This window comes from Lissotriton helveticus, chromosome 4_1 (assembly GCF_964261635.1).
Source record: "Lissotriton helveticus chromosome 4_1, aLisHel1.1, whole genome shotgun sequence".
Lineage (NCBI taxonomy): Eukaryota > Metazoa > Chordata > Amphibia > Caudata > Salamandridae > Lissotriton > Lissotriton helveticus.
Window position 1 is genome coordinate 1582413926 of NC_136063.1, and position 22093 is coordinate 1582436018.

General features: G+C 43.3%; 1 protein-coding gene across 2 annotated transcripts in view; it reads right to left on the minus strand.

The window, feature by feature from the left end:
* SUGCT (succinyl-CoA:glutarate-CoA transferase) overlaps positions 1-22093 on the minus strand; it is a 3526579-nt gene that overhangs the window by 1957281 nt on the left and 1547205 nt on the right. For both annotated transcript variants that reach the window (XM_078688200.1, XM_078688201.1), the window contains exon 10: positions 2244-2315. In XM_078688200.1, coding sequence (XP_078544326.1) covers positions 2244-2315 — 72 coding nt within the window. The remainder of the gene's footprint in view (positions 1-2243; positions 2316-22093) is intronic.

The window sequence follows — 22093 nt, forward strand, 5'->3', positions numbered from 1 at the left end:
GAAATAATTAAGTAGGAAATGGGAGAGCTGGGGAAAGTAATATGGGGTAATATGGCGGTTCATCCTACCCCTCCTCACCTTGTTGGTTTGGATTAAAAGTTCTAGATATCGATCAAAGACCTTATTGTGAAAAGTGCATCTTTTGTGCAAGGGTAGAGGAGGAATTCTAAATTTGTTACCAGTTTCTCGGCCAAAAGCTCTATATACAGCGAAAACAACGAAGAGGAAAGTGGAAACTGTTAGCAGAGTCCCCTGCTGATACTTAATGAGTTAACACACTGCTTTGGCCATTGGGTCAATATAAAGGGTCTAGGATACTGTCATAAACTTAATCAGAAAAAGTAAGTAATTCCTGACGAGCCACAGATGATCTCATGAAATTAAATCAAACGTTTGTTTTATTGGAGAGGCCATGTAGCCTGAGTAGAGTGTGGGGTGCTTGTCTTTTCTTTGTAAAAACAAATATGGAAATATTTCACCAATACAATGGAGCAACTCCAGAAAACAATGTTTAATTCAGAACCTGTAAAATGGGTGAAGGTAGCTGGTCAAAAAACAATACATATATTTTATTGAGAAATCTTTCATGTTTAGATCTTGAGGAGGAAATGGCATGTCAAGATTTCTCACAGTATTAGTTAGTATTAATGCTTACATCTTCACACCAGAAATGTAAGCACTATGGAAGGCCAAAAGACCTTTGGTGTGGTTGGCTATACAACCAGATAACAATTGCTGGTGGAAATCAGAAAAATACAAGTAATGTCGTCTACATATTTTCAGTCTTACCTTTTCTAGGTAGAAAGCATCCATGTTTTCTCCTTAACTTGTTGAGCTAACAGCCTTCTACTGTGTTCAGATGATTCACAAATAACTTTAAAAGTGTATTTATAGTTCCATGCTATTAGTTCAACAAAGAGTTGATAACATTATTTCTATTTAAGCCTGACACACTGACATTTTCGTAGCTTGACGTCTCTTGTTGTTAGAAAGCAAATGGATCTCTCTAAGTTTATTTTTCTGCCTTCATGAATGCCAACCTGTGCAATTACTACTCTAAGAAACCCCCAGAGCAGACCCTTAAGATATCAAGACTGGTTGTGTCATTATTATCATGAAACGAATTTGATAGAGCTGTACTAAAAGTTCAAAAACGTTACCCCACAAGTAGCAGAGATGACCTTCAAACCTACCTCCCATTCCAAGTGCCTGGAAACAATTAAAAACAAAAAAACTCTAGTGTAACCAGGAAATTCACATCTGTTTGGTTTAGCGATACAGAGAACTGTGTGGGTGCTAAGACTTGGGCACAATCTTAAAAACGGAAATATAACAACTCCTATTAAACTGTCAGAATGCTTCTAAAAGTCATAACCTGAGCAAAGAAAAATGTTAAAAAGAATATATTTTGAATAGTTGGATTTGCATTTACCCTATACACTTCCATAAACTGAGCACTTTGCTAAACTCCGCTAAAAATACATGAGAGGGTGTGGTCCCTTTTAAGAAATATGTTTCACGGCAACAAGCGGCCTTTGTTGACGAATACTACTTGAAAAGCCACGAGATGCACTACTGTTATTTCCAATAACAATAATAGCTGTGAAATAGCAATTGAATGAAATCCATATTTTTTCTGGGAGATCCCAAGTGCTCAACTAAAAGGAGCCGAACATCTGCACACATTTAAACTTGCCCTTAAATTATTACTTCACAGGCCCAGAGCTCTGCATGTCTCATATCTGTGGCACTGACCAATTAAAATAAGGGCCCTTTGATCCCAGTTCAAATGCTTGAATCAATTTTCTCTGTTCTTGTTTTAAATCCCCTTCAACAAGTGTTCCCCTCCCTTCCCACCTTGCGTACTTTGAGCTTCCTTGTGGAACAATAATATCCTCGAAGTGATTCATTAAGTCTTCTCCCTTCCCATCGCTACTTCTTACTTCTACAAAATGTTCTTTTTCATACTCCATTAAATTTAATAACATTGCATCTGGCTGCATGCCTAGCGAGGCAGTCAATTTATGGTCTGCGGTGCCCAAAATTGTTTTAAATGGGTTAACAAGGCGGGGTGCTCCAGGATGATGAAACCGAGAGATTCTCATTAGACAGATTTTTTAACACCTAGCATTTCATAACCGTGTGCCAGGCAAGCACATTGCTTTTGGCTTCTAATTTTATTAACGCAGGGTCAATCCAAGACAAATATTTCACATTGCAAGACCAAAGCATTCCTACTGTACCTTGCATATGGTGACAAACTGTTGATCATTCCCGGCTCCAATCACAATATAGCCATCTTTCGTTTTAAAAGCCTGAAAAAGAATTAAAAGCAGATTTTAACACATTGGAAATGGAAATGTGAAATTTATTTTTGTAAAAGTCATTTCTGAGCAATTTCCTTCATGGCAGAGCTACGCCTGGGTGCTTTAAGTAATTGCTTCGAAAGTGTCTGCAGTATATCTAATAGAAGGAATATTAGACTTGAGTCTAGTGACTTGGTCAGATGCCCTCACCTGATTGTTACAGACTGCTTTTCTTTCTAAATAAAGTCCAAATCTTACCAGCCCTAAACAAAGTCTACATAAGAATATTTTCTTTGCCCATCATCAAAAACATTCAGGGTTGATTTTTATGAAGGTTTTTTTAATCCGCATGAGCGGGCAAACCCCTGTGGTATCTTCCAAACAGGGGGGAACCCTTCTGCCTTATCACCACTGTTCTCCAACCCCAGGACAGAATGGTTTCACCCCACTTTTGACCTCGCACCTTCTGGTGAAGTTAGAGTGTTCATATAATTCTATGTGAGGATTCTGCCTTACTGAGAGACTAGAGGAGAAGACAGCTGTGGATTAGGCGCACGCTGTTTATCTTACAAATAAGGTCTCTTCACAATCTGCTTTCGTCTCCTGTGTTTGAAAGTAGATGTAACAACCTCACATCTTATTCCACTGATAACTCAAGATTTCCTACACACGATTTCAGACGCTCCTCTAGGTCTTGCTTTGTCTTCAGATTCTGGCACTTGGAAGTCCTCAAAACTACACAGCCTGACAAAAAACAAGATAGGATGAACTGACCCACTTGAGATTGGTCTACATGAAATTTGAGATTTTCTCTTTAGCCGATCCATCCTACAAAACCTGTGATAACCAGTGGAAATAAAGCTGTGTAATTGTTATCAGCCAGGATGGCTAACAATAATTTTTTATTAATTCCTCTAATCATCTGTCAATCGAAAGACTAATAATCCAAGACGTGAATAAAAGGGTTTTATAACTCCTTCAGTTGATAGGAATATAGAGATCTCAGCAGCAACACAAACAACTCTCAGCAAAAATCCTCAGAAGAGCAGTCAGTAAGAAGCATCAAACTGTTCTATCCAAAGGTCTAACATTCAGCCATGGCAAACATTAAACAAAATGTATCGCTGTGAAGAAATTGCAAATATTAGACAAAATGCAAAAATGTGAAGAAATTATGAGAACATAAGAGAATACTTCTATGATTACAGAAGCAAACGGAAATAAATGGAACATCCTCAAGAATAAAAAATAAAAAGTTCACACCACGTGTCGTGTCGCCATGCCTGACTGTCCAGCGAGACAGGTCAGGCAATAAGGAGGAGCAAGGAGGGACAGGAAAAGGAGGAGTTATTAGATTGTGAGCCAGTAACTTCCTGGCAGGGAATAAAGAAGGTTGCCCCTGTTACAGCTCCGTGTCCTGTCATTATTTGGGCGGGCTAAGGCGCGACAATGGCGACGAGGGTGGGATGAGCCAAGCCCCACACAACGTCGCGCAGCCCAGCCGAGTACCGGCCCCAACGACCAGCCAGCAGCGCCAGAAAAGAGCGTGCACCAGAACGACGCCTGCGGTGGATCCTGGCCCACGGACGAATGGAGCATGCGAGAGCACGCGAGGGTACACCTGCGTGCTAGTGCCCAACTGCGGAGAAGTGAAGAGCCTGCCAAGCGACGTGAGGCGCGCCAGTACCTGCCCGTGACGACTGTGGTCCGCAAGACGTGGAGAGCCCAGCTGAGCAGCGCCGAGGTGAGCGCGATGTCCCTGCACCCCTGCGAGGCCTGAAGACAGCGAGGGTGAGTCCCCAGCACACGCGACCGCTAGACAAGCCAGAGCGGGTCTGCACGTGCGCTTGAGATTGCCGAGAGCCGGGGAACATGGCGGCCATGTTGGAGTCAGGCGCCAGCCCTCAATAGACCCACGCGTCTCCTACGGCGGCCATCTTAGAGTCAGGCAAGCCCTCAACAGACTCCTGAGTCCCACGCGGCGGCCATTTTAAAGTCAGGCAAGTGACTTAAACATACAAAAAGGCGGGAACACGGCCAAGTACCTCACGCAGGAGCGGCAGAAGCCTATCATAAGCTGAAATACTCATTAATACCACTAAAGAATACAATACCAAGAGAATACTGGTGACAAGAAGCGCAAATACCTAATATACAGTGCCACCATGTCTGACACTGATGCTCAAAGTACGTCCTCGACCGGAGGTGCACCCACGCAACCCACCACGACGGCGATGCCTCAAATAGCGTCCATAGGAGCACCTTTCATGCGACAACCACAGCCGCTAGTGCTGACGCCTGGCAACACCATGGGCCCTGCATGGAAAACCTGGAGCGAGGACTTTGAAGATTACATGGAAGGGTCTCTCGTACAAGACTCCAAACGCAAGCTGGTTGCGCTACGAAATCTTGCTGGCCAAGAAATAGCACAAATAATCAAAGAAATGCCCAACGTTGCCACAGCCACCTATGACGAAGTGAAAGCTGCCCTCGACCCGCGGTTCCTGCACAAGCGCAACGTCGATTACGAACGCTATGTATTCAACCTAGCGTCTCAAGAGAAAGGAGAGTGCATGGGTGATTTCATCACGCGCATCAAAAGGATGACGCGTCACTGTGATTTCGAAAACTTCAAGACGGAAGATGCATTACGGCTCCGAATCATTGATGGCTGCCGTTCAGAATCGCTACGAAGACGCCTCCTAAAGAAGTCCTATACACTGGAACAAATCGAAGAACTTACAAGGATTAACGACCAAGCAGAAGATCATGCCAAGAGGATGGAAACGCACAAGCCTGAACACAAAGACAAAGACCACAAAGAGCAGGCTTTCCGAATACAGTCGCGCACAAACATCCGCCCAGGGTCGAGTGCGCATAGGACAAGCAAGCATCACCTCAGCTCTCGGAAATCATCGCCTCGCCGAGACTCACGACATACCAAACACACCAAACCTGCACCCGCCTGCTACCGATGCGGTCAGGACTACCCCCACTCGGGGCAGTGTCCGGCCATCGGCCAACGATGTCACCGATGCGGAAAGGACCACCACTTTGAGATAGCCTGTCAGGCTAGACAATCTACCCGAAGGTCACCCACTCCACGATCTGCCACCCGGCACCATGCCCGTGCTGTAACGAGAAGAGAGAGCCGCTCGTCAGACTCGTCAAGCTCCAGCACCCGCTCGACATACTCTCACCAGCGCCACAGCCGATCCACAAGTACACCTCGTTCCCGTCATCACTCCACGAGGTCACGGGCTCATCGCTCCTCATCCAACAGCTCATCAGCACTCACCACAGTGTCACAAGACAGTGACGAATATGTCTGCAGAGTATTTGATTCGTCCACAACCATGCAGGACAGTGACGAATACATATGCATGGTGGCTGACCCAGATCGACTCAAACGATACCCGAAACTGGACATCCTGATAGGAGACCATCCAGCGAAATTTGTCCTGGACTCAGGTGCCTCGTTGAATTACATATGTGCGCTAGAATACCAGAAGATGAAGAACCGACCCAAACTAGAGCCAGCGGCAGTCCGCATTTTCACATGGATGTGCCGGAAGCCTTTACCATGCCTTGGCCGGTTTCACACCACACTGACTTTCAAAAACAGAAAAATTCCTGCATATGTCCACGTTGTAGAAGGACCAGACTTCGCCGACTGCTTGCTCAGTTTGCCAACGGCGGAACGACTGAAGCTGGTGGAGCTGCTATACATGACAGAAGATGCCCCTGACATCGTGGCCAAATTTCCCAAACTTTTCAAAGGTCTAGGTAAACTAAACCATTTCAAAGTAAAACTCCACATCAATGAAAACATCACACCCATTGCACAGCATCACAGGAAGGTACCCTTCCACCTGCAACAGGCCGTTGATGACGAGCTACAAGACCTTCTACAATCAGACATCATAGAACGCACTTCCGGACCCACTCCCTGGGTATCACCAGTCGTGGTGGTCCCGAAGAAAGGACAAGACAATAAAGTTCGGCTATGCGTGGACATGAGAGCGCCCAACACCGCCATCGAACGGGAGCGACACCCAGGGCCTCATATCAGTGATATGATCACAAAATTAAATGGTGCTACCATCTTCTCCAAACTTGACCTGAACAAAGGTTACCACCAGCTGGAGCTTCACGAACAATCGCGCTATATCACGACATTCACCACGCATCAAGGCCTATTTCGATACAAGCGCCTGAATTTCGGCATTTCATCAGCCGCCGAAATATTCCAGGAAACCATCCGGAAGGTCATACAAGGGATCCCGAACTCCTTCAACTACAGCGACGACCTGTTGGTGTTCGGTAAAGATCAAGTTGAACATGACACCGCGCTGGATAGAGTGTGCCACGCGCTACTGCAAGCAAACTTGACACTGAATGCCGAGAAGTGCGAGTTCCACAAAAGCACCCTCAAGTTCTATGGACATACCTTTTCAAGTGAAGGCATGACACCAGATCCCGACAAGGTAGCTGCACTTGCTGACACTCCGACACCCCGTGATGTAAGTGATCTCCGCTCCTTCCTAGGAATGGCGAGCTACTGCGCGCGATACATCCGCGACTACGCCACCATCAGCTACCCGCTCCGAGAACTGACACGTCAAGGACAACCCTTTGAGTGGTCACGAGCGTGTGCCCAAGCCTTCGAAGAAATAAAACAAGCGGTGGGGTCTGCCACTAACCTAGCATACTTTGACACGAATAAAAGGACAGAGATCACTGTTGACGCCAGTCCGGTGGGCCTGGGGGCCATTCTTGCCCAATACCGTGACCATTCTGATCAACGACACATCATTGCTTATGCAAGTCGCAGCCTCACGGACACGGAAAGAGCTTACTCCCAACCGGAGAAGGAAAGCTTGGCTGTGGTGTGGGCGTGCGAACATTTTCATCTGTTTGTATACGGAAAACATTTCACCATCATTACGGATCATCAAGCCCTCCTCACAATCTTTGGCAATCCCAACGCCAAGATGCCACCTCGCATCGAACGCTGGGGTTTGAGACTCCAAGACTATGTGTTCACAATTGTTCACAAACCAGGCAAAGCTGAAAACCCCGCGGACTATATGTCCCGCCACCCGTTGCCGAGTGCCACTAAACCTGCATCGCTGGCAGACGACTACATCCATTTCGTCATTGACGCAGCGTGTCCGCCAGCAGTTCCTCTGGAAACTATTCAAACTGCGTCTGCTTCTGATCCACTGATTCAAACGGTCATGACTCACGTGCGCAACAACTCCTGGCGCAACGCACTGAACACCGCGCCTGGATCAGATCCTCCACTGCACGACCTCACAGCGTTTCACCGCGTTCGTGAGGAGTTGTCCATCAGTGATAACGGTCTTCTTTTGCGAGGGGGAAGGATCGTGATTCCTCATAACCTGCGACAAGGCATCATTAATCTAGCCCACGAAGGACACAGAGGCCTGAATGCCACAAAGAAAACTTTGAGAGAACGGGTCTGGTTCCCCTCTCTCGACTCCATGGTAGAGACCACCTTAAAAGACTGTATGACGTGCCAACTAGTGAGTCGTGAGGAACCACCAGCACCTCTTCAAATGTCTGAACTGCCAGATGAAGTGTGGAAGCAGGTAGCGGTCGACTTCTTTGGACCGCTTCAGTCTGGACAGTACATCATGGTTGTCATGGATGAATATTCAAGATTTCCCTTCGCACACATGATAGCATCCACCAGAGCAACTGCTGTTATTCCTGTACTGGACGACATCTTTGCAGCCTGGGGCGTCCCCACAAGAGTCAAGTCCGACAACGGGCCTCCGTTCAATGGCCATGAGTTCGCGGAATTCGCGAAGCATCTCGACTTCAAACATCACAAAATAACCCCACTGTGGCCGCAAGCAAATGGCATGGTGGAGAGATTTATGGGTACTTTAAAGAAAGCCATCCAACAAGCAGAGATAACACGTCGAGATGTCCAACAAACTCTGAACGAAGTACTAAGGGCCTACCGGACCACCCCCCACAACACCACGAATCAATGTCCAGCCTCAATAATGCTGGGAAGAACACCGAGAACAAGAGTACCCATGGTAGACACCATGCCTCAACCAAGGACCGTCACTGTAGACCATGAAACACTAGTCGACATTGACAGAAAGAAGAAACAGAAGATGAAGACCTATGCAGACAGTCGCCGACACGCCAAAGAAGCTGATATCCGCGAAGGCGACTGGGTCATAGTGAGAGGAGACCGGCGAACGAAAGCAGACAGCCGATATCTGAACCTTCCCCTACAAGTTCACAAGAGGAAAGGAACCATGATCACAGCCAAAGCTGATCACAAGCAAATAACGAGAAACATATCTCACTTCAAAAGACACTATCCAGTGAACAGGCATGAATCATCGTCGGGTCACACGTCCAGTGACTCTACCAGTCAAAACGACAACACTGAGATCCACCATTATCAGCAGCCGAGATCGGCCAACAGTCCAGAACGACGTCGACACACGCCAGAGAGAGAGACTCGCCCCAAACGCCTGGTGAGGAAACCACGGCGACTCGTCGAAGAAATGTAGCACCACTTCTTTGAACAAAAGGGGAAGATGTCGTGTCGCCATGCCTGACTGTCCAGCGAGACAGGTCAGGCAATAAGGAGGAGCAAGGAGGGACAGGAAAAGGAGGAGTTATTAGATTGTGAGCCAGTAACTTCCTGGCAGGGAATAAAGAAGGTTGCCCCTGTTACAGCTCCGTGTCCTGTCATTATTTGGGCGGGCTAAGGCGCGACACCACGCGAAAGTAAATGTCAGTAATGACAAATAAAAAGACGATCCAATTCAGCAGCTAATGGGAAGACATGAAATCATGTCTGACAACCAAACAGAGATGTAAGACACTAATGGACTAATAAAAAAAATATTTTTGCACATTTCGATTAACTTTGGGTGCATAACTAAATGCACTTGCCAGGGCAAAACCCAAATACTGATCCCCAGAAATTGGACTGGCAGAATATTGTTTTTGCAAAAGGAATAGGCCAGTTTAGGAATTCAGTCAGTATGGTGAAATTTTAACAAGATCAAATTCAGTTAGGGGAAGGTTTATGGATACTCCAAGAAATCCCTATCAAATGTTCGTGAACAGCTAAAACCTCCAACTTTGCTGTTTTTGTCATACTCCTTGAAGGCACTTTCCCAAATTGGAAACACACTTCACCCACAAATTTACCCTATCATTTCCTGGTAAGAGGAAACACGTTTCCAGGATGGGAATGAGGAGGGAACACATGCATTTAAAAGGAGTGCAGAAGAGAGTTCTCTGTTGAGAAAAACAAATTTTCCAAGTATAAAGTAAATTATACACATGGATAGTAGCATCACATATCTGTATTGTGAGAAAATGGGTTATTGGCTGAGTGGGGTGTAACCCAGCCAATGGAGATGGAGCACTGAACGGGTATAGAATGTGGCTCGCAGGGCAGCATTTCTGGTTGTACTTGGGTTGAGATGCGTCAAGTTGCGTCGGTTGCAATGAAGCTGCCATCGGGTGCTGTGATGCAAGGTCCAATCTTGGGTTATGTCACCTTGCATCCGTTCTGATCAGCTTGTCAATCAGGTGCTACGAGGTGCTGTGATGCAAGGTCTTGCATCGAGATGCGTTGTGCTGCATCAGTTATGACGTGGCCACCGATCAGGATCTGAGAGATGATGCGATGTGAGGTCCTGCACCTATATGCATTGCGCTGTATCAGTTCCAATGAGGCTGCCAATCAGGAGCTGCAAGGTCCGGCCAGCAGCCAGCAGCAGGGAATAGCGAGGACAGGGTGGGTCTGGACAGCTGGACAGATGCCGGCCAGGTCTCTGGAGCTTGTGATGCACATGCATTTCACACAGGAGTCCAGTCAGTTAGCCTTTGGACTCACTCAGGCAGTTATGGGTTCACAGAGCAGGTCCAGTCTTCCTTCCTTAGGCAGTAGGGCAGCAGGGCAGTCCTTCTTGCACCAGGGCAGTCCTTCCAGCAGCAGGTCAGCAGGGCACTCCTTCTTCTGAGTCTTCCACAGGTCCAGAAATGATCTGATGAGTAGTTCAAGAGGTCCAGCATTTATACCTGGTGCCAATCTTTGAAGTGAGGGAAACTCCTAGACCACGCCGCATCTGATTCTGGAAACTTCCTTCCGTCCCCTGCCCAGGCTAACAGTGATCTAGTGTGGCAATAGGCTGGTGTCAAGGCTCTCGGTGTGTATGCTGGAGGCAGCTCTTTGAAATGTAATTGTGGCAGGGAACAGCTTTGTCCCAACCATCCTGCCAACACTTAGTCCCCCTTTGTCTCACTGTCTTGGAGAAATAAACAAAGGCCAACTTGCAAGCTATTCACAGTAATGTGACCAAGTTCCCCGGCTGCAGGTACCAAATGCTTAGGACGAGAAAATGTCAACTTTCTAAAAGTGTAAACCAAAACTAAGATCTAGGTGCCTGGTATTAATGGAAAATAACTCAGATATGGTTCTGTAACTCAATTTTCTAGGCCTTTGTATTTATTCACATCTTTTTCTTCATTCATTTCAACATGTACTATAACTTATAGCAAGTCATGAAAGAGCCACTTTTTCATTTTATATATATATATATATATATAAACAGTTCACATCCTTTGAAAAACCGGGACCCTCGGACTGCGGTGCACACCAGGGTCAAAGGCACCCTGTATGTATTACGTTTCACCACACGCTAACAAGCGTGAAAATGCACTCGAAATCCAGTAAATGTTCACCATCCAATTATACCATCCAACAAAGTTCGTGGGTATATATTATTTTATTCCAGCATGGAACACAGTTCATGGAACTAAACCCCCAACGCGTTATAGCGACAACTCGCCTTGGTCACGGGACCAAGGCGAGTTGTCGCTGAAACGCGTTGGGGGTTTAGTTCCATGAACTGTGTTCCATGCTGGAATAAAATAATATATACCCACGAACTTTGTTGGATGGTATAATTGGATGGTGAACATTTACTGGATTTCGAGTGCATTTTCACGCTTGTTAGCGTGTGGTGAAACGTAATATATATATATATATATATATATATACACAACACGCAGAACTATTATAAACAAACATATAATTGATTATACTGTAACAAATTGTAAAAAGTGATAGAAAAAACAATAATTACATTTTTTGTACAGATTTCAAGACTTAACCAAAGATAGAACACATCGTACCAGTCATCTATTCTAAACAAAACTAACAGAGGTTATGAATCAATATAATCTAAGAAGTGAAAAAACCCTCGTTAGTAATTGCTCATGGGGGCTGCAAAATTGACTTAGATCTATGGTGGGGTAGTCCTAGTGCACCAATGTTCCCACAGCCTAGTCTTTTTCTTGCAGGTTTATTTCCCAAGAGCTCTTGTCGACGCGTTTCGAACTCCCTTGTGGGTAGTGGGGTTCTCCTCAGGACAAAGAGTGGTTCTGTTCTTATTTTTCCCGTTGCTTGTTACTCGATACTTTTCATATTCACTTCATGTTTTCCAAGTGGTCAAATTGCCAGTTTCATATTTTGATTCGGTTCGTCATCCCAACTGCCGCTGCGCTTGTTTGCCGGCTTCTCTGGTGGGAAAACTCCATTCCTCACCCCTTTAATACGTAAATCTTTGTAGAAGTGGCAATTTCAGAATTATGACTTAAAATCCAACTTCATCATTAAAGAGAGTTTTAATTTACAATTCATTTGTGTGTAAACATACTTTCTCTATCTGTTCCCAAACTTAAATTATTACTTATTAAGTATAATATGGCAATCCAATGTTATCCTATGGGAGAGATAGTGAAAAACAACTTTGAGAGTTTTTTACTAGCAGGACATGTAAACCTTAAACCCACAGGTCCTACTTTTTAAATACAATCCACCCTGCCCTGTGAGCCTTAAGGGCCTACTTACTGCAACTCAGGTGATACCCTTCCACTGTTTGGGAAGTTGTCTTCACCTTCCATCTGGTTCAATGCAAACTGGAGGCATTTAAATGTATCACACTCCGCTGTAAAATACTCTTGAGTCAAACCTGAACATGAACACCAGAATCTCTTATTCAATGTGTACATTATTTCCCATGTATTATAAATACTGAAATCACTGCATGGTATGGTTTGCTTTGAGCACACAAGAATAATCCCAATAACTAACAGTAACCAATGACACTGAACTAACCATTAACTTTGGGTTCTGGAGCAGCGTGCTGCCCGGCTTGAAGCGCTTTGATGCCTTGTCTGGGGTAGTAAGGGCTATATAAATGCAATTACAATTACCTTAGGGGTGACACATATATTAAGAAGGAAGGTTTAGGCCTGGCAAAATTATATTTTGCCAGGCCAAAATAGTAGATCAAAACTGCACTACATGCTGCAGTGGCAGGCCTGAAACATGTTTTAAAAGGCTACTTTAGTGGGTGGCACAATGTGTGCTGCAGGCCCACTAGTAGCATTTAATTTAAAGGCCCTGGCTACATGTGGTACCACTTTATTGGGACTTAAAGTATATTAAATGTGCCAATAATGTTGTAGCAGAATGACTTGAAAACGACAAAATGAAAAAGGGGCTTAGACTCCTCTTGGCAATGTAAAGACATTTCTTTACTAACTGTCGCAACAGGGAGAAAAACCCTCCTCACACACATGCAGGCTGCTAGGCTCTCTCTCTAATTGTTGCTTCCCAGGCCACTCTTTTTAGACACATTTTTCACAATACTTTATTACAAACAGTAAATAATAATTAACTTACAGGTTATGAATTGAAGATGTAAAAACACTTAAAGACCTCTGACCCCATAACCCTAAACTCTGACCTTATCCTCTATACATTCTTTATTAAACTTCGCACAATACTTAACAAATGAAGCATTCTTCTGCTCATAAATGCATGTGTGTTCACCGTAAATGTAATTTAAATGGGGTGTGTGCTTTTGTCATTGTGCACCCAAGACCTTAGGTGTTCTAAGCTAATTTTATTTTCCTGCACCCATTGTCTAATCAGGTTACAATCTGTTTGGAAGCACGGAGTACATGCCAGTGATCTTGTGAGCTAAACCCATAAATATTTTCATGTTCGCTAAACAGGACTTGGCCTTTAACTGAAAGCCTTTCAAGTTCCTTATCTCATTGTGTCCACAAGTAAACTTTTGATCTTACTCTGGTTAGTGCAAAATCTAGGCCTAAGTTTGTTTTTGATCACATACAGCTGTGTATTTTCTACTCCTGTTTGGTGTTGCGCTGTGTTCTCATGTTTTAATATTATGTGTGTTTAATTTTTTCTGCTGTGTATTCATATTTTATGCTTCCTACAACAAGGTGTAAGCCAATTTTACCATGGTTTAGGGACAGCACACATGAACTTTGGCACTGATTAGGAGTGGTAAGATGCAAAGAGTCCTAAAGCCAACAAAAACAAATTCAGCAAAACAGGAGAGGTGAGCACTGATGGCTCCTCTGCTAAGGCAGAGATGTGTCACCCCACTGAGCAATTCAAAACGGAAATATAAAATAATAACGCAAAAGCAATAATATTATTTTATTTAACCATACTAGCTCAGTTGGTTGTGTAGTGGGCGTAGCTGGGCTGTTTAGAGCTGGAGGAGGAGTGGTAGGCACTGCCTAAGTGCACATGACATTTTGGTCGGCCTTCTTGGGCCGGCCAAATGTCATGTGCACTTTGCATGTTCTCCACCAGGCTGCATTACAGCCTGGTGGGGAATATGCACAGCCTGCCTGGCCCTGTCAGAGCGCCTAACCACAGCTCTCAGACCAATCACAATGCTGCTGTAAAGCAGAATTGTGATTAGTTAAGGGAGGCTGGAAGGCTGTGTGCTTCCTGGTTCCTGCTGCCCGGGAGAAGAGAAGAGGACGGAGGAGAAGCAGCAGCCGTCCAGCCGGACCCAGGTAAGTGTTTTCAGGAGTCCTCTTGGAATCCTTTGAGGATTCCACAGCATTTTTCTCCTATTATGAGAGAAAGGCCATGGGAGCACATTTATAACTTTTTTACACTCCTGTTTGTGAGTTATGCTCAAAATGAATTCACAAAAACAGTAATACAGTAGAAAAGCTGTAAAGAAAAGTGATACCATTTTTGTCACTGAAATTTAGACATATAGAAAGCTTCTCTTGCTGATGCATTTCTTTGCTATTTTGAACCCAGAATATCAACATTACATGTATGCTTGAGGCAAGTGAATGCTCTGTGTCATCAGCTAGTAGATGTATCCTGCATATTTTAATAAGGCAGCTTTCTTATGCTAGTTTTTATTACTATTCTATTACTGGTAGGTAATAGCTTTACAGCAATCATGCCTCGTATGAGCATGCATACCTCTTCTTCTTTTGGTGTCTCATTTTTTTGCTTTATCGACAGAATGTCACATCAGGTCATTTTCGGTCTTATTGATCACTCCGCAAACTGGAATGAAAGTCACTCAACCCTTGCTGTGCAAGCACAGTTGTTGCCCACTTTTGATCATTCATCATACTGAGTCTTTCAGCCAACTTAGTAAATGTTCATAAATAGTTGATCAACATGACCATTCCAGTGGGTATACAGGCTGTTAAAAAGAGCTACACAAGCAGTTGAGAAAAAAGTACACTCCAATGAAGTAATCACTATCATTGCTAAAATGTGAAAGGCTTGAGGAACCAAATGATCTAAAAGGAATACACCTGAGCCAGTCTCACACCCAAGTAGTTGGAAGCTCACGGTATTGAGCCCCTCCTCTCTCCTCACCCATGTGGATGGTTGGTTAGACAATCAGGTGAGTTTCATTACTTGAAAGACAATAATAGCCTGGAAATGAAGATTGAGAAAGAAAAAATGAGCAAGATCATGAATGCTTAACTAGGCCAGTTGATGATTGTGGAGTTTAGGATGGACATTACATTTGTTGTGTCCCCTTCCATCATTTCAATGCATTATGTCCATCAATCTAACTTGGAAATTAAGTTTGAAGGTTATGAGAGAAACGATGATTACTAGGAGAAATAAGAAGCCCGAAGACAGGTAAGCTGAAGAGACATAACAAAGCAGACACAACAAATCATCCGGAAATCAGTATTCGCAGTAAAGAAAATAGTTGGGGTACAAGTTTCTGAGAAATCAGCCATAACATAGGAATAGAAAAGATACAATAAAAAAAAACAGATAGGTGCTAGATGTGAAATCTCACACAAACATGTAGTGTGTGGGGAAGAGGAATACAGCAATTTGATTGGTGAAATCAGTCAAAACCCAGAGAAAAAAAACGGGATAATTTTAGACTAATCACTAAGGGGTCTGTGGACATTAGTCTAGGCAGGTACAAAACCTAACATAACTTTCAAATTGAAATGCCTATTGAACCTGGAACGGTGTCCCAAGAAATCTCCAATGCTTGTATATATAAGACAAGTTCGGATGTTTTCTCCCCGTCTGCAAAGCCATCGAAGCATCAATGAAAGATAAGCACACCAAGGATCCTACAAAGTTTACTAATGGACAATACCAATGCTGCAAGAAGCAGACAAGGCGAGATTACCATATGAAAACGCACACCAAAAAAAAAGGCGTGTGAAAAATACTTCAAAGTCCTGAAAAGAATGTAAATCAGGAAGTGGTGAGGTGGAAATGATTGTTTGGTGTGGTAAGTCTAGAAGGTCTTGGCTTCAGTTCTTGGAGAAAACACATAATGTAGTAAGCACATTTTCAGCCCCTAAATCTAACAAAATCCACCCTAATCACAAACTAAATTTAAAAAATCATATATTTCAGAAAAGCTCGCAAGCAGGAAATGCAATGTAATAATACTACACAGCCCAGAAGCTACCAAAGTAGCAGCCCAATGAATTGGAGGTAAAGGCTTGAAAATGAGAAGCCTCCCAGGGAAAACAAGCATGGGGGACCACAACCGCTAGTTAACAAGAGAAGGAAAAATTAACCAATATGTAGAATAAAGTACCCTTCAAAAAGCTATTGCACCATATGAAAAACGTAATCATTATACCAAAAAAAAGATATGATAGTAGCTCCATCAGAGAGAAGATATCAACCTGATTCACTTCACAAAATGAAAAGCATAATAAACAAAGAATGGATATAAACTACATATGCTGGGAGTTTGAACTCACATGCCCAGGAAGATACAAGAAGAGAAATAAACCAGATGCAGGGTAGTCCCCACAGACCTGAGATAGCCAACTACGGTCGTTTTAAGAAGCTTGATTATGAACAATGAAAGATACAGACATTTTTTAGTTGTATCATAAGTGGATACCATCCTAGTGAAAGAGAGATGAGTCAGTCTAAGAAATGAAAGGTTATATTTCTGTTCTAGACCCAACAACACTAAATAACACTGTCAGGAAATCCAGGGGCCTGACATGAAATTGAGTAGGAAAATATCAAAACGGGGCTCTCTGTATTTATTCCCTGAAACAAATCTGGTCTCCTGAAAATAAGCCCCGCACCCCTTTAGCTGCAGTGAGACCAAGAAGTTTTGCCTAGAACTCATTGCTGATAATTATCCACGGTGATGGACAAATGGCAGGTATGTAGAGGATAAGGAAAAGCCTTTTTTGGAAATCGGAAGCTCTGTAAAAGCCCCATTAATTGAACCTCTTTGAAGATATTGAAGAAAGGTCAAATGCATGCATGCCTTCCTGCTGGGGAGTGTATGTTATCAGCCTTGAACACTGTATCAAACCCCAACATCACTACTAAAACCAATACTTTTAGGGCAGCCTGTTCATTAATAGACCATAGTTTAATTACACTATCCATTGGCCATACTTTCACATCATCAAAATGTTCTGATAATTTAAAAGTTACCACAACTCATTCAGTGCTTAATTTGTAAAAAAAAAAAAACCTAGGTGCCTGGCCCCCGCCAGGAGCCCACTGCAACTTGCACAACCGATTGCCCCTGCCAGCGCTGCAAATGAGAATACCAACACAACTACTAACCACCAAACTCCTACATCATCGTACTAACCACCACACTCCTACATCATCGACAATTCACACTACTGCAGGCCCCCAAAGCTATAAGAATGGAATGGATGGCAGGTATTAGCCATTTTTAATGAATTAATAAACAGCTGTAGTTGTGCTTATCTGTAAATTAGACTGTCATAACAGCTAGTGTTGACCATGAAGTGCCAATTCCGAGCATCGGAAACCACTGGCTAAAATTAAGCACTGAACTCACTTCCATGCACCTTTGGAAGAGAACACAATGTAAGCTTTAGCATCAAAATGCTCACAAAGTGAAATTACTATTCTCCACAGCACAATTGTATGGTTGAAGAATTGAAGTGGGAGCAAATGAGCTCGGGGAAAGCATCAGTTAAAACCACTTATATAAGAACTCAACTCCAACAAAGATTAAAGCAAAGTAAAGCTCATGGTGCTCAACAAGCCAGTGACAATCATTTTTCAGTTTGAAGATATTGTATCAAACCTGAATACAGGGGCATTAAAGGAGTTTCCAAGGCTTCCTGTAGAAGAAACCTAAGACTGGCATTGCCGGGTTAATGCTAGTATGAAGACTGTACAGACAAAGCAAGGAATTCTTACATGTGCTAAATTATAGATGGATACTTCATGACATACGAAGTCACAGAGCTTGTCATCGACAGGTAATCAAAGGAAAAAGGAGGGATATATTCAGTGAAAAATAAAAACCGCAGGTGAAAAATTATCCAGACAATCCTGAAGATGGTGACTACCGAGCTGCATAATAATATTGAGGCTGACATCACCAGTAAACCTAGCTTCATTATAACCGACAACTTTCCGGGAAAGTTCAAGAAAAAACAATGATAACAGTGTCAGCATGCTGCACATGATGAAAGTGGAAATTATAACACCTGAGATTGAAACCTTGGTACTCCTCCATCGGGATTGTACACGATGAAACAGTCATGAGTACCTTGGTGATCATAAAGGCAGGGGAAACACTGGGGCCAACATCCCCCCTAGAAGGATTGTATTTCCTTTCCACGGTTGTGGCCTCCTAGTTCGAAGGCAATTATCTTGAATGTGGTAATACCACTTAAAAGGTTAGAATTCCGGAGGAACCGCATAATTAATCCACTATAGAAAAAAGACTGCTTCAGGTCAACTAGGCACATATATTCCAAAGTCATGCTTTTCACAAAATTCCTATTAATAAATATTCGGCCCTTCTCAAACCAGCACAAGCTGGCTTTGGGTCATCCTAAACAACAGATTACCCTGTAATTGTGTTCACTTAACAGAAAAATATGTCAACTTCTCCTCTGCTATTGATTGGGTGAACTCTGGGAGAGGTCAAGTGGGGCAGGCCAGATCCATATCTGCTAGCAGCACTATCCGAGCCCCAAGCAGTTCAAATGAGCAATACCCAAAAGGTATGTTAAACAAATCAATGTGCAGTAAGCCACTGCACTTAATTATCACGGTTGCACCACAGCCTAAGTGAAGATGGAGAGGCCCCAGTGGTGACAACATTGTTAATCAATAAATTAATGAATGATAATATACTATGAGTGAGGCGGGAAATTAGGGGTCGCTATGGAAGCCCAAGTGAAAGCCAGCACCTTGTGAATGGCCACAGAATCAATCTTCATTTCTGGGTCACGGCCCACCCCTGCAGCTGCGCAGCCCACCTACCATCCTTGTGGCAGTCTGCTACTTGAGGTCTCCCTCTAGAAGGGAGCATTCTGGGAACAGCAACATTTAAATAAAAAGGTACATTAAGAGGGGGAATTGACCAAAATAGAGCAGGTCCTACAGGTGTGACAAGCCCTCGGAAAGTCACCATTTGGACATGGGTGGAAACTTTTAATTTATATGTGGGCTGTCATATTTTCTATCTCTGGTTATTTGGCTATCTGAGTCAGTGAGGGCAAGAATACACATAGCATCTTTCGCAGAATTTCTGCTGTTTGTTACCCATTGGGTGAATTCCAAGTACAAATACTATGGTCTGCGCCTAGAGGTGGTTCATTTCATGATTCAGTGCGCTAGAAACGTCCTCGCTTTCCTGTTTGTTCTTTCAATAGCCAATTGTTGCGAGTTTAAGGATTTAGGTGTAATCCTCTCATGGCTGTGCATTTGCAAAGCTGATTTTGTATTGGACAACAAGTTAAAATACCGAACTTCGATAAAGTTGATCTAAACGAGGTAAGCAAAATGAAATTCCGAGGTGGCGGAGTGGGTGGTGAGGGGGAGCTATAAAGGTGCAATCTCTGTTAGACCCAAGTTGGGGCGGTTGAAATCGTAAAAACACGAAGAGACCCAGTAGCACTACTAACCTGATTTCTGATAGGGTTAAAAAGAACCCATCACAAGATTATCTCCTCTAGATCTGACTGCATTAATGTTAACACCTTATCAAGCTTTAAAATCCACTTTACAACATTGGATTAAGAAATAGAAAACACACATACTATTTAAGGACAGCAGATTGTATCTGTAAGAGACACAATTAAATAAATATGTTTGATACAATCAAAGCAAAAAGGCAATTCCTTTGTTCATACGCCCTAATTACACTGGTCAGATGATAGATTGCAGAGCAGCAGCAAGAAAGCTCCCATGTCCCCGTGCAGCAAAGTCAGCAGACGGCCCTCTAAATCTGAAACCCACACATAAGCAATTAATTTTTAGTGGTGTAGCCTTGTGTGTATAAATGTATTTATATTAACTCCTGGCATGAACTTAAAAACAACAACCAAGCAACTTTTACATAAAGCATACAAGGCATCATTACAAGGGGCATCGTTTGCCTGTCTGGCGCACTGATATCTAATAGTCCCTGTGACTAAAGAAATGTGCAGTCTCTCCAAGAGAAGTGGGCGCCATGTTCCACGGTACTACGTCGGTGGTAAAAGATTGCAACCTGAAGAAAAATGTTTCAGCTGCCATTACAGGACCCGGGATCTCAGTCCCCATGTCCTGAGTTTAGTTAAAAAATAAAGTATAATGGTGAAGGGTAAGGATACTTGGCACTTGTATGGGGGGTTTAAAAGAAAACCCCAACTCAATCCCCACAGGCCAAAATAAAAACAAATATTTGGATTGTGAGAACCAAGCCAGGCTCCACGGTCAACTGCACATTACACATGCTCAAAGGAAGTGTGCAGGGCAGGGGTTGGTCGCCCATGGGTGGTTAGGCACAGAGTCTGGCCGCAAAGCACTCCCCAAGTATGGCCGAAAGTATTTTGTGGCGGGGGTTTGGCAATCCATTGAGAGATGGGCACAGGGTTTTTTGGAACAGGGTTTGGCTTTAAGCCACAACCTAATTTCAATCGTAACTCTGCCACCAACAGCAAGTGTGCTAAGCCTTTACCTTGTTTATCTTCCAGCACTACTTCCATCCTAAACTATAGTGATCTCTAAATGGTGCACCATATACATTTAAGCATGCACAATGAAGATTGCCTCCAAGGCCTTTGCTATTTCAATTATGTGGATTTATACGTGTACATTCAGTAACTCTATGGTGCAAATGACTAGTGAAGTCGTAAATGTTATCATGTGGGCTATCATGATTGATGTCATTTAACATGTCATGAATGAGGTCATAAGCAGTCCATGGTGGTGGAGCAGATCATAGTTAGCTCAGTAAACTGTAACTGGTGAATTTCAGTGTAGTTTTTTTTCTCCAAATTTTGTATGTTACCTTATTCAAACACCACACTTTAACATAACTTTAATCTTTGTATTTTAATAAATGTAATAAACAACCTCCAAGTACACACTCACCATTAGCCTTCAGCTGTAACAGATGTATGCACATAAATAGGATACATATGCTAGTACTGAGAGAAAAGCTATATAAACTGTTGTAAATGTTCTGTAGTTTAGCATCAGTAGCTCTCACTTGTCAATGTTGTAATTTCTGGTCAATGTGGCCAATCTTTGCAAAGTTGCAGTTCTTTCAGTGAAGCAAAGCTTGATAACTATTAATTTATTCCAATATTTCAAAGTATTAGTGCTAGACACGTGTTTCACTCTTCATGAGCTTTTCAGCTGAGCACAATAGGAACTGAGTGCCAAAGGTGCTTTCACCACAACATTTAAGGACCAGTGCCTTTTGACATGTTCATCAAACAGCATGTTACTGCAAGGACCATTTCCTCTGGTGTGAAGCCATTGGCACCAGGAATCATCTTAAGCAAAACAGCCTGCATATGGCCACACTCAAACCGAATTGATGCTAACAAATAGCTTTCAGCTATGGGTTTCAAGAGAAACACAACTCAGTAGCCCTTCCAATGTGTACAAGTCAATGTGGTCACTGTATGCCTGGATGGGTATTCCACTTCATTAATGGAGCCAAAACAGGAATCCTGGTATGTTGAACAACATATCCTGAATCATTTCTCTGCATCTGGCCTTCTGGCCCAAGATCTCCCAATCAACATCAACAAAAGTGAAGACTCCGGGGACCATCTTCAATGCTGAACTCTCATTTGCGCCCAAAGTCAATAGGGTGGTCAGAGGGATAGCATGGATCTTTCACACCCTAATGCTATCTTTCATACCCCAAATCATTGCATTGGTGAAAGTCCTTCAAATGCAGTTCCCGTGCCTTTAGAAAACTCTTCCTGTCTCAAAACCAATCACGCCGTAGATTTCAGAGGATTACTGATCATAGCATGCTTTGTTAACCATAATGTTATCTACACACAACTCCCACATAAACTCATGGAGAGGGTTTAAAGACTGTAAAACCAGACTGCCAGAATGTGCCTGAATCTGTGAGACCTCATCAAATCAGCACTAAAAGCACTTGCATTGC